At 45.8% G+C, this 15,133-nt stretch overlaps 1 protein-coding gene and 1 pseudogene across 1 annotated transcript; one reads left to right on the top strand and one right to left on the bottom strand.

The window, feature by feature from the left end:
• The first annotated feature begins 1,071 nt into the window (after window positions 1-1,071).
• Window positions 1,072-4,628, top strand: LOC124649130 (aquaporin NIP1-3-like). Its single transcript, XM_047188797.1, has 5 exons — window positions 1,072-1,463; window positions 1,996-2,220; window positions 2,320-2,511; window positions 3,001-3,062; window positions 4,311-4,628. The coding sequence occupies exons 1-5, from the start codon at window positions 1,302-1,304 to the stop codon at window positions 4,516-4,518; spliced, it is 849 nt and encodes a 282-aa protein (XP_047044753.1). The 5' UTR covers window positions 1,072-1,301; the 3' UTR covers window positions 4,519-4,628.
• Window positions 4,629-6,275: 1,647 nt separating this feature from the next.
• LOC124649129 lies at window positions 6,276-8,032 on the bottom strand (annotated as a pseudogene).
• Window positions 8,033-15,133: the final 7,101 nt, after the last annotated feature.

The following is a 15,133-nucleotide window of genomic DNA, read 5'->3' as shown; positions in this document are numbered from 1 at the left end:
GTCCGAGCCACACAATTTTTCTTGGAACATGAAGGAGTGAGGAAAATATTGAGAATATTTTCCCATAATTTTCTCATCCCTCGGTCTGCAGACGTAGTTGTTATTACCTCTTACTATGCATGATCATATGAGTTTTTTTACTACTTCCTCCTTCCATAAAAGAATGTCTTATTTTTTTATGGACGGGGTGAGTAGTTAGAATAACCTGCTCGGCATTACAATAAAAAGATTTTATTTCAATTTGTATAGTATTTTGACTCCTAGGTGTACTTGTATAGAATGAACCTTTCTACATAGATCCCATAAACCCTAGATAATTCCCACCTAAACCGAGCGCGACAAATAAGAAGAATACCAAAAATAACACTACAAAGAGTGGGGAAAAACACATACCTTAGTGAAGAGAGCCTTCGTCCTATCATTGGTGGTGTGGTTCGGACGCCATGGCTACATAGACAACCTCTAGCTCCAACATCATCACTCACATGCTAGAGGTGGGAGATAGGGGACCAAAATTGATCGAGCCACACACTACTTCTCTTGGAAGACCAAGGGATGGGGAAAAGATTGAGAATATTTTTTCAACATCCCTTTGTCTTTTGAGACGGGTACTATGTGTGTGCATATACTAGTTAGAATAACCTGCCCTACATTACCATATAAAGATTTTTTTTCAATTTGTATGGTATTTTGACTTCTAGGTGTACTTGTACGGAATGAACCTGTCTACGTAGATACCATAAATGGATGTCAATTTTTAGGCGCTTTTGACTTCTCTCTCTTATTTTTGACAAATCTTGCGACTTCTCGTTGACTTGTACTGAATGCCATGATGAGTGTCAACAAGTGCGGCATACAACGATTTTTCCACACAATCTGATCGATGCTGCTAGTTGCTACTCGTGTATACAGGATATGCATATCGCGTTTGGAACCCCACAAATCGTTTGTATTCTTATGGCTGCTCTGTCAGTGACACATATCGCGTTTGGAACTTTCTTGAATTACTCCCGCTTTTTTATATGACGTACGGAGTTCGAAATTGTGATGCATTCTTCAAAAGAACTTGCGTATGCCCAGCCACCATTCCCGTGCTATACGGTGGTCAACGGAAGAAATCACGAGGATAACATTTTGCTAGTACACACACGGACCTCGCTATCTAGCTGGAGCATGGAACCCTCGAACCTATAAATCAGGAGCAGAGGGATCTTGATCGACACGCAGATCAAAGCTAGAGAGATAGACAGAGAGCGCTTGCTAGAGCGCTCGCCAGAGAGAGAAAGAGGAAGAGGGAGAGCATGGCAGCAGGAGGAGAGCACGGAGCCAATGGGCTGCAAGAACACGCCGGAGCTCTGGAGGAAGGCAGAGGAGGAGAGAACCAATCAGGGTGCGAAACTTCAGAGCAGACTCTGAACAGAACCGGCAAGCAGCCCATGCTCTCCGTCCAATTCGTGCAGAAGGTATGTTCTGCTTCTGCCTATGCAGCTACTCAACCAAGAGGAAATTTTCTTCTTGTTTCCTTCCTCAATTCTTGCATAATCCAGAAAAAAGCTGTTCGCTCCCATGATCCAGGTAAGAGAAAAGCAGAGTAGATTTTTCCCTTTTTCCCATTTTCTTGAAGAAAGTAGACAGATCAGATTACGAACACTGGAAGAGTCAAAGGAATGGACAAAGATAAGAACAAAAAATGAACTTTTTGCGTGGTTTGATCTGCAAGGAACATGTGAGTCTATACCGGTCCAAGTTTGGCAATACTATAATCTTGCGGCTGAGGGAAAAGTCCATACAACTATTTGTTCGTGTCTGCAAGTGTTTGCTGCAAGCGTGGCGTCTCTGTCGTGCTGCTACATCCAGTCTTCGCCTTACGCATTTGGTCACCACATCACACCAGCTGCAACACATATCCAACCATTAACAATTACTGGTAGAAAGCAACTTGGACAAGCAAGTTAAAAATTATCTGAACGCGACATTCTTGGATCATGGGCGCAGATCCTCGCCGAGATCTTCGGGACCTACATGCTCATCTTCGCCGGCTGCGCGGCGGTGGCGGTGAACCTGAGGACGGGCGGCACGGTGACGTTCCCGGGCATCTGCATCACCTGGGGCCTCACCGTCATGGTCATGGTCTACTCCGTCGGCCACATCTCCGGCGCGCACTTCAACCCCGCCGTCACCTTCGCCTTCGCCACATGCGGCCGCTTCCCGTGGAAGCAGGTACGTCGAAGCTGCAGGAACCGCACATACTGCAGGAGTAGGTGTCTTTCTCTCGGAGAGTTCTGGATCTCAAGATGTTTGCTGCTGACGGTGGTGCAGGTTCCGGCGTACGCGGCGGCGCAGCTTCTTGGGTCGACGGCGGCGAGCATCACGCTGCGGCTCATATTCGGGACCGAGCACTTCTTCGGGACGGTGCCGGCGGGGTCGGACGTCCAGTCTCTGGTGCTGGAGTTCATCATCACCTTCTACCTCATGTTCGTCGTCTCCGGAGTAGCCACGGACAACAGAGCCGTAAGTACTGCCCCATTGGCATCATGCGCAAACTGCATTTTCCACATTCACACTGAGATTCGTTTTCAGACTTCAGGTCTATTCCCGCAATTTTGCAAAATCAATTAATTGCTAGTTCCTTTCAAGACTTCAACTGTCATATTATTGGATGACTGATTAGCAGTGTGATCATCGGTCAACTGCATGATTGCATCGTCTCAATTGTGCCATGTCTATCGATTTTGCCGTGTCTCAACTGCGGCTCATATCTCCATTGCATCGTCTCAACCACAACTCATCGCTCAACTGCAATTTAGAAAATTGTTTATTGTTATATTCTTCTGAGGTGAAAAATTACCGGGAGAGTAGGCTTTTGTTAAAGTCCTAGGGCTTGTTCTAGGCATTTGTTATGGAACTCTAAACTTCTTCTCTATTAATGAAAATGGCAAATCTTTTGCCTCGTTTCAAAAAAAAAAAAAAAATCAATCAGTCAATTTCCCCCTCTTGCAGATTGGTGAACTCGCCGGCCTGGCCGTTGGATCTACTGTCGTACTAGTGGTGCTCTTTTCCGGGTACTTCACGCTAGCTACTGTCTTCACTCTATTTTACTCGCCATTTGGACATTGGTTTTCAACAATGTCATCTTTTAATCGAAGCTTTTTTTGACCAGTTCCTTCCTTAGATATATGATGATTACACGTTTTAGCCTCCAGTTGTCGCTCATTGTCAATAGCTACCCAATTTACCAAAAAAAAAAGTTTACAGCAAACTTATGCCTTTTCATGTCCATGTGCCTAATGATCATGACGTCACACAGATGCATATTAAAAAGTTAAAAACTAGTATAAACTTTTTCTTAAGTGTTACAAAACAATTTTTGCACATTGTCCCTTGAAACATGGCATGTTCTGTAATTATTGTATATTTATAAAGAAAATTGTTATTATTTTGAATCTCCAAACTTTAATTTAATATGAGATCATGCAATTCTAAATTATAGGTTAATGATTTCTTGTTCAAAGAAAAAACATGTACAATTATTTTAGTATTCATTGTAGTATCATTATATTTGCAAACTCGGCATGCAAATCTGATTTTTATAACTTAAGATATTATATAAGAATTGAAAATACTTGCATTAAAATACATAATAGAATTACCCAAATTTTTTTTAAAAAATATTTCATCAAACTTGTGATTTGTCATGTCCATGTGACGAGTGATTATGATGTCACGCAGACGCATATTCAAAAACATAGTTTTAAGAAATTTCTTAAGCGCTGGAACTTTTTTATCGCACATTGCCCCCAAAACATAGTGTGTTCTATAATTTTTTTGTAAACTTACAAAGAAAATTATTATTGTATTGAATCTCCACACTTTAATTCCATTTAAGATCTTGAATAAATCATTCTAAATTAATTTCCAATGCTTTCTTGTTCAAACAAAAAATCTGCATTTATTTTAGTATTCATTGTAGTTTCATTAAAATATTTCCGAACTCGCATGCAAATCTGATTTTTATAGCTTAAAATCTTACATAAGATCTAATAATAATTGAAAATACTAGCATTGAAATGCATAATAGAATTTTAGGGGCATAAATATTTTGATTTATACCTACAGTATAGGTCTGTAGTTCGACAAGTTTGGTGTAAACATGAAAAAATACTAGGGGCCAAAACTACATGGAAGTAGTTTTCATGATAAATCTAGAGTAGTATCGACAACAACAACAAAAAAATGTATGAATGTGATGTGAGCTTTCTTAAGGTTGGACATAACAGTTTCTGCAAAACTGACTGAGATGTGATGTGCAGGCCAATATCAGGAGCGTCCATGAACCCGGCAAGAACCATCGGTCCGGCGATTATCCTCGGCCGGTACAAGGGCATCTGGGTGTACATCGTCGGGCCGGTCTGCGGGGCGGTGGCCGGCGCGTGGGCCTACAATCTCATCCGGTTCACCGACAAGCCACTGCGGGAGATCACCAGGACTGGATCCTTCTTGCGAAGTGCTAGGAGATGAGCTAGGACAACTGAACTGATTTCGCAGTGTTGTAGCTTCAACGTAGTGTGATGCTGATGAAATGTCGTTGTAATACGGCGATTGCATAGTTAGTTTGTTCAACTTTTTTTCTCTTTGTCATTTTATATTTTTATTACACATCTGTATATTTGCGTGTATCGTTTGGCTCAGCCGTTGCAGGATTGGACACCTAATTGTACTATAATTTTCTTTCTGATGAAGAAAGTTGTGACCACGCTCTGCAATTCAGAACCTCTCGGATGATACCACAAACTTACTTATGTTATTTTTTCCCAAGAGACAGGGTTGTTAACACTACACCAACGAGAGAGTCCGGTAACTCCCCAGCCCTAAACGCCGCCGCCTCCCGTAACTCCCCAGCCCTAAACGCCGCCGCCGCCGCCTTTAGCGCCGTCGGGGCAAAGACCCTCGGGGCGTGGCGGCGGCGGGGGCCCTTCCTCGTCGACGCCTGGTGGACGGCGGCCGGATCCCCTTCCTCGACGCATGGCGGGCGCGCGGATGGGTTGGGCGGCGGCGGCCCGCGCGCGCGCCCTTCTCCCGTCGGCTCTCCTCGGCCGGCGCGGTTGGGATGGGCGGCGGCGGCCGCGCGCGGCCTCCCCTCCTCCGTCGGGTCTCCGCAGCACTCCGACGGGGGCTGGTGGTGGGCGGCGGCCGGGCTCATGGCCTCGCGCCACTCTCCCCCGCCTCTCGCCGGTGAGTGGAGGCGATCTCGGGCTTCACCCGCGACACGAGGTCGCCGGGGCAGCAGCCTTGGGTAAGACGGTGGAGGTGGCCTCTTCTTCGCCGGAGAGGGTTGGCTCTGCGGTTGGTGGTGGTGGATCTATCGATCTATCACCACGTTCCGGCGGCGAGATGGAGATGCTAGGAGCCGGCGACGGAGTCGCCGCGGAGGGTTGGAGTGGCCAGCCCGGGATGGTCGCCGACGTGGGGGTCCGACCTGAATAAAGGCGGTGGTCCTAGGGTCTCTCTTGCGTGAATAGGAAGACCTACCGGAGGCTCCGGACTCGTGATCTAGCCGGAGTGTTGAGTTCCGGAAGGCTCCGCCGGCAAATGTAACGGTGCTTTTTGCCCGGAATTTGCTCGGATCGGTGGTATTCGGTCGTGCGCACCCATGCTTTTATTCCGACCGATTGGTTCTGGAGGAGCGGCGCGAAGCTCTTTTTCCGTGTTGACATCAAGTGACTATGGATCCATGATGAAAGTCGGAAGAAGAGAAGTTCATGAAGGCCGAAGGGAGGACTAGCTAAGGGAGGTTCAAGTCTCCGCGTTGTTGAGGGACTTGCTTGGTGTTCCGGGCTTCACAGCGAGCGGTATGAAAGCGGGGGCGACAACACAGGTGAAGTTCGCAGTCCTACCTTTCGCGGTGAAAACCCAAGGTCCGGCCTTAACCTGGTTGTGCCTCGGCAATAACCTTGTTTGAGGCATTGTTTTGAGAGCGGGGACTATCTTCGTGGTGAAAACCTAAGATCGTTGATCGGGCGACGATGGTGTTCACGCACCGTTCCCTTATTGGAGGCGTCGTGTTTGGAGATTCCGTATTTCAGTGTTGTTTTGGCGGTGGATGTATTGTCGTTGTTAGGTGTGAGATACTGTAGCTGGACTTTTGTTTCTTAGTTTTTTTTTGTCGTGTGCATCCAGTAGTGCCATTAGAGTAGTACAGTTGTCATAGAGCCGGATGTAATTGGTATCATTTTGATATTAATATATTCCCTTTATCGAAAAAAAAAACACCAACGAGAGCTAACTCATCCGGCTATCGAATCAGACCCATATCTTAACACAGTTATGTGCATTGGAACCCAAGAATTTCCCAGCAAACAGCATAATTTCCACTGGAGTGCCACGAAATTCCTGCGTTCCAAAACAGAGCTTCTAGAGCCACTGATTACAGTTACTTCCCATCAATCGCCACTGATTGCCCCCTTGTTTAGCTACCCCATGATCTACCTAATTAAGTTGAGTCACCATTGATCGCCACACACCTGACCAACAGAAATCATGTCAGTGTCTGGCACGATAGCTCCCTGCCTCTCCCTCCCTATAATGACTAGAATCATACTAGTATCATTTTCTCCAAGATACGTATCTTCTGAATTGCACTAACATTTCCTCCGGCGCTTTGCGATGGCCAGCTGGTCCGCCGGGAAGCAGTATGACAGTATCGGAGAGAATTGTCCGGGGAGCTGATGTCCGGCACGAAGGCGCTGCTGTCGGAGTCACCGTAAGAGCCCGGCCGCCTCTGCCAGTGGAGGCCTGAGGCCGTCGGTGGGGACGGGAGCTCCGGCACCGACCACTGCATCTCCGGCACCTGTCCGAAGAGCTCTTCGGCGTTCCGGTCCTCCGACGAGGACATGTAGTACGGCGAGCCGCCGCTGCTGCCTCCTTGCTTCCCGCTGTCAGCCTGGAAATTCTATGCATGTTCATGTCATCGCACGGTCAGATAGCTGAAAATACGAATACCAATCGGGAAGTAACTAGTGCTCGACGAATTACCTTGGAGGTGCCGCTCTCGCCGAAACCGAACGCGCCGTTGAAGTTGCTGAAGCCGCCGAAGAACTCGCCGAGGGGCCAGTCCATCATGCCACCCTGGCCGCTGAACGCCGGCGCCCGCGGGCTCCGCTTTGGTGGCGAGGCCCTGCTTGCGGCCTCAGCGTGCCGCTTCGCCGGAGAGCCGAACTGCTCGTTCACGGCTGACCAGTTTGGGAGGCTCTCGCGGACGCCGACGGCGGCGGCGTCCGGCGTCTGCGCGGTCGTTGCCCAGCTGAAGTCGCCGTCACTGTACAGAGGGGCCTGTAGGTCGCTCTTCGGAGGTGGAGCAGGCGACGGGTCCGGCTGATCAGGGGCGCAGTCGTCCTGCTCATCCAGGCTGACCTGGACGCCGGTGAGCAGGAAGCGGCGGTGCGCGGACACCAGGGCATTGGCCGTGTGCACGGCCACGTCGCAGCCCCTGCACAGCAGCGCGCGGTCCTCGAGGCAGAAGAAGTAGGCGTGGCATTCCTGAACCGCCGCAGGAAAACAAAAATCAACCGATCAGTCCCAAATTCCAATACCAAGAAAACAAGAGTGATCTAACAAGGACGAGAAAGAAGCGTTCGCGCGCGCGCACCTGGCATATGTCGCACTTGGGCGGCGGGGCAACCGGGGCGGCGCTGCCGGGGGAAAGGAGAGGGAGACGCTGGTGCTTCTCGGCAAGGCGGTTGGCGGCGTGGACATCGCGGTCGCAGCGCTCGCACAGGGCGGCCTCGTCGGCGCAGCAGAGCACGCGAGCCTCTGCCGCCTCGCAGGCGCTGCAGAGCACCTTCATGTAGTTACTTCGGACGTCTCAGTTAGCTCAGCACGAGGTCGATCGATCGTCTTCCTTGCAAACTGAATGGAGGCGCGCGAGGGATCAATGGTTGTGGTATGGGAGAGGGCGGCATGGGGTGGCGGTGCGGTATTATGGGGGCGCGTGGGTGGAGGGAGGCATGGGAGGGAATGGAATGATTCGTGGGCGGAAGAAAGGCGGCGACGTCGCCGGTTCCTATAGGCCTACATCTCAACGCTTAATGGCCGCAAAAATTGAAACCCAAAATATTCAACTTTCAGTTTTTCTCTAGTATTACTAGATTTCCATGTCATCTCTCTCTCTCTCTCTCTCTCTCTCTCTCCCTCCCTCTCCCTCTCCCTCTCCCCTCCCCCTCCCCCTCCCCTCTCCCTCTCCCTCTCTCCCCCTCTCCCCTCTCCCTCTCTCCCTCTCTCCTCTCTCCCCCTCTCCCCCTCTCCCTCTCCCTCTCTCCCTCTCTCCCTCTCCCTCTCCCTCTCTCTCTCTCCCTCTCTCTCTCTCCCTCTCTCTCTCTCCCTCTCTCCCTCTCTCTCTCTAATCGTATGACATTTTGGTTTAAACCCTCTTTTCATAGGTGTGTTATATCTTTCGTGATAGTCATTGGCTAAATCATCGGTCAAGTTGGTAAAAAGATACTAATGTATTTTTTTCTCAAAATTACCTAAATTATATCAGTGTGGTGTGATGCAAATTATGGAAGTTTTATAGAAATTACAACTTTAGATATGCAGGGCAGAACCTGCGTGGAGAGGGGATGGGGGAAAGGGTTGAGAGGCATCATGCTCAAAGATACGCACCGTTCCATAGGCACTTTATACCTAAAGTATTCTGTCATTTTTGTGTATCCGAGAATACAAAGTATTTTTCACACTGAGATTTTGCATGCTTTTAATATACATCATCAACTACATCCTTTTTTATTATCAAAACATAGAAGTGTGATTTTTTATTTATTTCAAGGGCTTCCTAGAGATCAACATTCATTTCTATTTTTCAGTGCCTATATCTATATCACTGAGTATATTGATAATATGGCTGATAACGTATGGAAGTTAGAGACTTTGCAAGAGAATCATAACTTAACATATTTAAGAACCACCATTCATTAAAATAAAGTATTACATCCCCACAAAAAATTAGCATTTCTTATTTTAAAATTAAATTCAAATGTACGCTTAAGAACGATTTTATAAAAAATTATAGTATTCCTTATCGAATTTTAAGATTTCTCAAACATTTATGTAAGTTGTGAAAAATAATAATTGTTTCATAAGTACATCCTCTCTAAGTGTGTTACGACACGAAAGTCAAAGATATAATCAAATTCATGGATATAGTGCATGGTACTCCCTTTGTCTCAGTTTATAAGGCCCACGTGTTACATGTGTATCTTAAGAAAACCTTTGAATATCGTCTTGATCAACAATTATGAGTTATATGCAACAAAAATTACGAAAATAGTTAGGAGAACCTGGGTCTAGGTGGACTTTTTTTTTGCGGTGGACTTGATTTACAAAGAATATGGAAAATCATATTTCAGTCTTTTGAAAAATTGAAATAAATTGCGCTGCTGCATATTATCTTTATATCTACTCATACAAATTTTGAAGAAAAAGTACGACCATATGTGCCGTACATAAAAAAAATGGAACTTTATATTTGTTTTAACAATAAAATCAGGTTTTTTACCGCTCCTTGAACATTTGTATTTTTTTGCACAATTTAAATAATTTTTAATCTTAGTTTTGAACTTAAAATGCATACTGGCAAAACAATATGTGCACACATGATTTATGCCATAATTTTATTTATTTATATAGTATTTTCCCAATATTACTGTGCATAAAGGGTCCATATACAACCATGTTTATCAAATCCACATCGACACAAATTATATCGTTTAAAACTTATTCTGAATGGGAATCAAGTGATATACCTGGATGCGTTGGTTTCACCACAAGAAACCTACCCAGATGTTTGGAAACTCTACCATAGTGATAAACGCAGTCAGGCTTCTTCGCGACTCGATGAGAAATAATAATATATCTTTACCAATAAATCCATAGAGCATTACATCGTCGATTCGGAGTATATATAGAGTTGTGGCGTAGACTCATCATCCTATCCATTTTGGCTTTGAGATGCGTCACTTTATATCATTGGCATGCAGCTCTTAGGGCCAAGCAACCATCATCCGCATACTGTTTGACGCACTCTTGGTGACAGTATGGACCTGATACGGTGTCCGCCAATCTTCTTCGAGGATGAAAACGACTCTGGACACCACGATGCTGGCCAACGGGGATGGATCGGCGGCCGGCAACCCCACACGCGTGTGGGTGATGGCCTCTAGTGACTAGTTCAACAACATGGCCAACCACGCTGATAATGAGCAAATCTTCTCTTCAATTCAATCATCTGCCTGGACCGCTTGACTTCGGAATTGTTGCAGCAGATCAAGCAAATCCGGACTGCCAGTGCTCCCTTCTTTACATTTAAAATATTTTATTTTTTCTAAATTAAAATGTATCAAGATATCCTATCTTTTATGTGACCGGAGGGAGTACAAGTTTGCACTCCAAACTCAGGAGAGATGACATAGGTCATCACTCACCAGCGACCTAGTCAAAATCAGGTCGGTTTCTTTTTGTTTCTTTCTTTTTTCGCTGAAAGAACCCTTTGATATTAGCCATACCAGCCTTTTCTTGCGATGACATATATATGAGCAAAATTGTTGTCTAGTGCAGTGGTTGATGCTATTGTTGTTGCGTCAGTTTCATTTTAATAATTTAGTTGTAAGCATCCTCAATATCTCGACTTGCTCCTGGTATTGAGTTATTGTAGATGCCTGGTCTACTCTATTTTTTTCTTTACGAAAAGTCCACCGTTGAGATATACTCAACGGGTATACCAGCAATATAGCCTCATTCTAGGAAGCCCGGTGGCCCGCAGATGGTTGTTAGTCCCATGGCATAACTGGATTACCCAATTGATAGCGAACGATATAGAGGTCCAACAAGAATGAAGGAAGGCGGCATGCCACCGATTTACACAAGTTGTCGCCCTGGAGAACAAGACAACGTTGCTACGTGTTACTCTAGGACGCTGTTGCCGATCCCGCCTGGACTCTCCATGTAACCCTATGACCGTTCGACTATATAAGCCGACCTAGGGAAGCCCTTGAGAAAAGGTCGATAATCAAATAATTGTAATCGGACGCGGGTTGCCCATATACTAAAAATCTAGCAGGAAGTATGATGTCCGACCAGAACCTGGATAACTTGTGTCTCAGTGTCCCGAATGTCCCACGCCTTAGACGCCACTCCTTCTCCCCCCGCCTTGAGGTACCCCTTATGGCGTACTCGTCGATAGAACCCGATCTACTAATAAACATCAATAGTAGTACAAAAAGCTCTAGAAATAATAAAAAATACAAAGAGATTCTTTGACCGCCCATCGAATACTACAAGCATTAGATCCAGCCAAAAACATGCCATTGTCCTCACCCCTCCCTCAGCGAAGACAGGCGAAGCTTCTCGTCGTAGAGTTTGTTGTAGTAGATAGATAGAAAGTCGTCGTGCTAAGACTCAAAAGAACCAGCACACCGGAGGAACAACTATCTTCAAAGATGAGAACCATAAATCGGAAGGCTCAGACTTGCAGCCACACCAACTAACAAGAACACCCACCGGATCCCAGGAGATTTATCGACTAGACAACTCCACATATCCTCCGCCAGCGCTAGATGCACCACCAGGGATACTTTGATATCTCCTTAATACTAATATATTATCCTTTAGTGAAAAATATGTAGAAAACTGTGTGACGAAAACTTATTAAGGAAAGAAACTTCTAAAACATGGATCGAGGGTTTAATATGGTTCATTCTGAAAGCTTCACGCCCAACCTATTCCGTGTTCAATAATACTTGTTCCAACGTTTGACGAATATTGGATTCAAGTAGTTCCAATTTAATTTTTGCCTTACCCAAATGCGTCAACTCGTCAGGTAGCTCCTACACCTATGTCCCAGTTTATACAGTTACTTGCGGTTTGCTTACATGGCATACATCTCTGGACAAACAGTAATGTAAGTGGCTAGGGATTCACCACATGCTTAGTTGCCACGGTAGTTGCGATCATTATAGGAAGGATCCGGTGCTGGTACGAGTGGCGACGGCAGCGCGAGCGTGGCCGTCTAGGCACCTAAAACACCCGCAGGATCTTTGTGGGGGCAACAGCTCTGTTTACTGTTGACAGGTACTCAAGGCCTGTTTTCTGTTGCTTCATAACATCCACTGAGGTGCTGGAAAACGAGTTGTTTCCGTTTTAATAGGAACCCCAACATTACCATTTTTAGGAGAAAAAAGACGGTCGCTTAAATTGTCGGCCGACGGCCAGGACCAAGCGGCTGTGGTCAACAGTATCACACGCAGACAAAATACAGACAAACTGATGACAGTACCAACTCAAAAAATCTAGTACATGGAACTTAGTAGAACTTGTGTAGATAATTCTAATTCCATCATACATAAAAATAATACCGCAGATAAAGCTGCTGACATAAAACTGATTTGGAAGATATATTGCTGCACAAACAGTGACGGCTTCCTTTTTTTCAGAAAAAGGATCGAACTGATGCCGATTCCACTTTATTTATTCAACAAAGACTGATAAAAGCCTTACAAAAAAATATACAAACCGTAGCCGTTAAAACTAGGTGACAATGCACCAACAAATAGCATAATCATAGGGTTCAAACCAGACCTAGTTCTCCGGCCAAAACTAGAGATAATGCCACATGCGTACACTTTGGAAGTCGTCTTCATCATCTTCCGCCGACCCATTTTTAGGGTGCAGATCGAAGAAAAGACGTCACCGATGCCGCCATGACGCCAAACTTCACCGCCTTGGGCACATATATCACCATGCGTTCGCCATCGAGACCCGCCGTCCTGGATGCCACACCGCTCCACCATCTGGACCCCTCCAACCAGCATCTGCTTCAAAAACAATGCTCCTATGAGTGAGAATAGTGCCGGACGTCTCCACGGCCATCTCCAGAAATCCGTGGCCCTTGTACGAAATGCAAAACGGGGCCCTAAACTTTGAAAATTTCACATAACCATAGTAATAAAAACACACTTTCACTTTATGCATACATATATTGTATGCGTTATTTCCTACAATCTGAGAAATACCAAACATTAATTCTAATAAAAGATACCACTAGAGCACTAAACTGACCTCATGTTCTACAAAAAAGCATCATTCCTCGGGTATTTCTTGAAATAAAGTCTTCAAACATGTCTTCATAATTAATCTTCCCTACGATATCATTTTCAAGTGCTATTGTCGCCAATCCATTGACCTTTCTTAGGTCATAGTAGTACGCAATTAAGATTTCAACAACTTGAGTTTGAAAAAGCTCCTTTCCGACGATGCAACGAACGGTTAACAAATCTTGTGTGCAACAGTAGACACATGTAAATAGGGTCATTTCTTCAGATAGTTCAAAGTATCAATAGGGCCCATGGATTTCGTAAGTAAATCCTAAAGGTAGACCAACTCAATAAACAGTTTTGTCCCATCAATATCTTTATGTTCTGGAATCTTATTTCCATCAATATCATCATGTTCTATAATCTGAAGTGCATTCTCAAGATTAACACAACCAGTCCTCAAACTATCATCATCCATGGATTGCAGTCTGTCTGAAGTAAACAAGAAACCAAATATTTTGGCGTACCCTGATACTATTTAAATCTCATGTTAAGTGAAGCTATAGCTTGATTAAGAATATGTATAAAATAGTTGACCCTGAATGACTCCTTTGCAGATTGTAAATCAGTGGATGCATCATCTGCACTTTCATCAAATTTTCATTTTTCTTTTGATTTCACTCTTGGTGCGGAACTCTGGAAGAATACCTAGTTCCATTGCAATTTCTTTCGCTGCTTGCAATGATTTTGAAAAAGACAGTTTCTCTATACTTAATGAAAAAGGAAATCAACCCCAGACTCAATTGCAATATGAATAAGCATATCCTTTGACTGTAGCTCCTTGCTCACCATATTAATAATGGATACTATTTCACACCTTAATGACGATACAAATTCAAAGTCACCAAGTTTATGTTCTGTCAATGGTTAAGCTTGATTACTTGTCAATGGATCTTTATCATTTTCAGCCACTTGTAACAAACCTCCCTTACATTTGAAATTTGAGATCTTACGGTTTTGACACTGTCAACATGATTCTCCCAACGAGTAGATGAAAATGACTTGAGAGTTAGTCCTGCTATATTATCTTTAAGAATTTTCCACCTCTTGGTTGAGTTAGCAAATGTTATATAGATGCGCTATATTACTTTAAAAAGTTTTTGTGCTTTACGACAAGAAATAGCCATATCACACAGAGTCAAATTTAGACTATGACAACCACAAGCTGAATCAAAGGCCCTTGAATTTATATTTAAAAGTTTCTTTTGCACCCCTTGATTTTTTTTCCTTTCATATTCGATCCATTATCATATCCCTACCCTATCACATTGCCTGCATCAAAATCAAGACTCACTAAAATCAAGCTCCACATGATAATGGGTCGAACGTCGCCATCATCTGATTCAGAAGATCTAGATCTAGGGTTTCTTCAGGATCAGTAGACCCTTCATGTTGAGCCTACGTGGTGGCCCAATGTCACCACGCCTCGGAGATCTCTCCGGCTGATATAAGGGCATCTCCAACCGGGCGACCCATCCCGTGCCCGCGCGTCCGGATGGGTCGAAACGGACAAAACCGCGGCCCAGCGCGCGGATCCATCCCTAAAACGGATGGCCGCGGCGTCCGGGACGACCCAAACCCGGCCCAAATCTTGGACGAGTTTGCGTGGCCGCGGACGCGAAAGGCTGGTCGCTCGCGTCCTCCCTTGTCCGCCCCCGGCCCGCCCGTCTCGCCTCCCAAAACGAAAACACTCCACCGTACTCCCAAAACCTAGAGATGGCCGACGAAGCGATCGCCGCTGCCACCGCCACCACCGCCACCATCGGAGAGGAGGCACCCGCGGCCGTTGCCGCTCCCCGCCGTGGAGGCGGCTCCCGAACCGGCGGAGGCCGAGCTCCCCCCGGGCCGCCGACGAAGAAGGCGAAGGCCGACCTTACCCCGGAGCGGAGGAAGCTCGAGAGCAAGAAGAGGGCCGACCGCCGCAGGGCGCTCGACCAACGGAAGAGGGAAACCGCTGCCGCGGAGGAGCGGCAGCGGGCGGCGGAGCAGCT

The sequence above is a fragment of the Lolium rigidum genome, chromosome 4, assembly GCF_022539505.1.
Source record: "Lolium rigidum isolate FL_2022 chromosome 4, APGP_CSIRO_Lrig_0.1, whole genome shotgun sequence".
Taxonomy (NCBI): domain Eukaryota; kingdom Viridiplantae; phylum Streptophyta; class Magnoliopsida; order Poales; family Poaceae; genus Lolium; species Lolium rigidum.
This window is presented reverse-complemented; position numbering and strand designations above follow the sequence as displayed.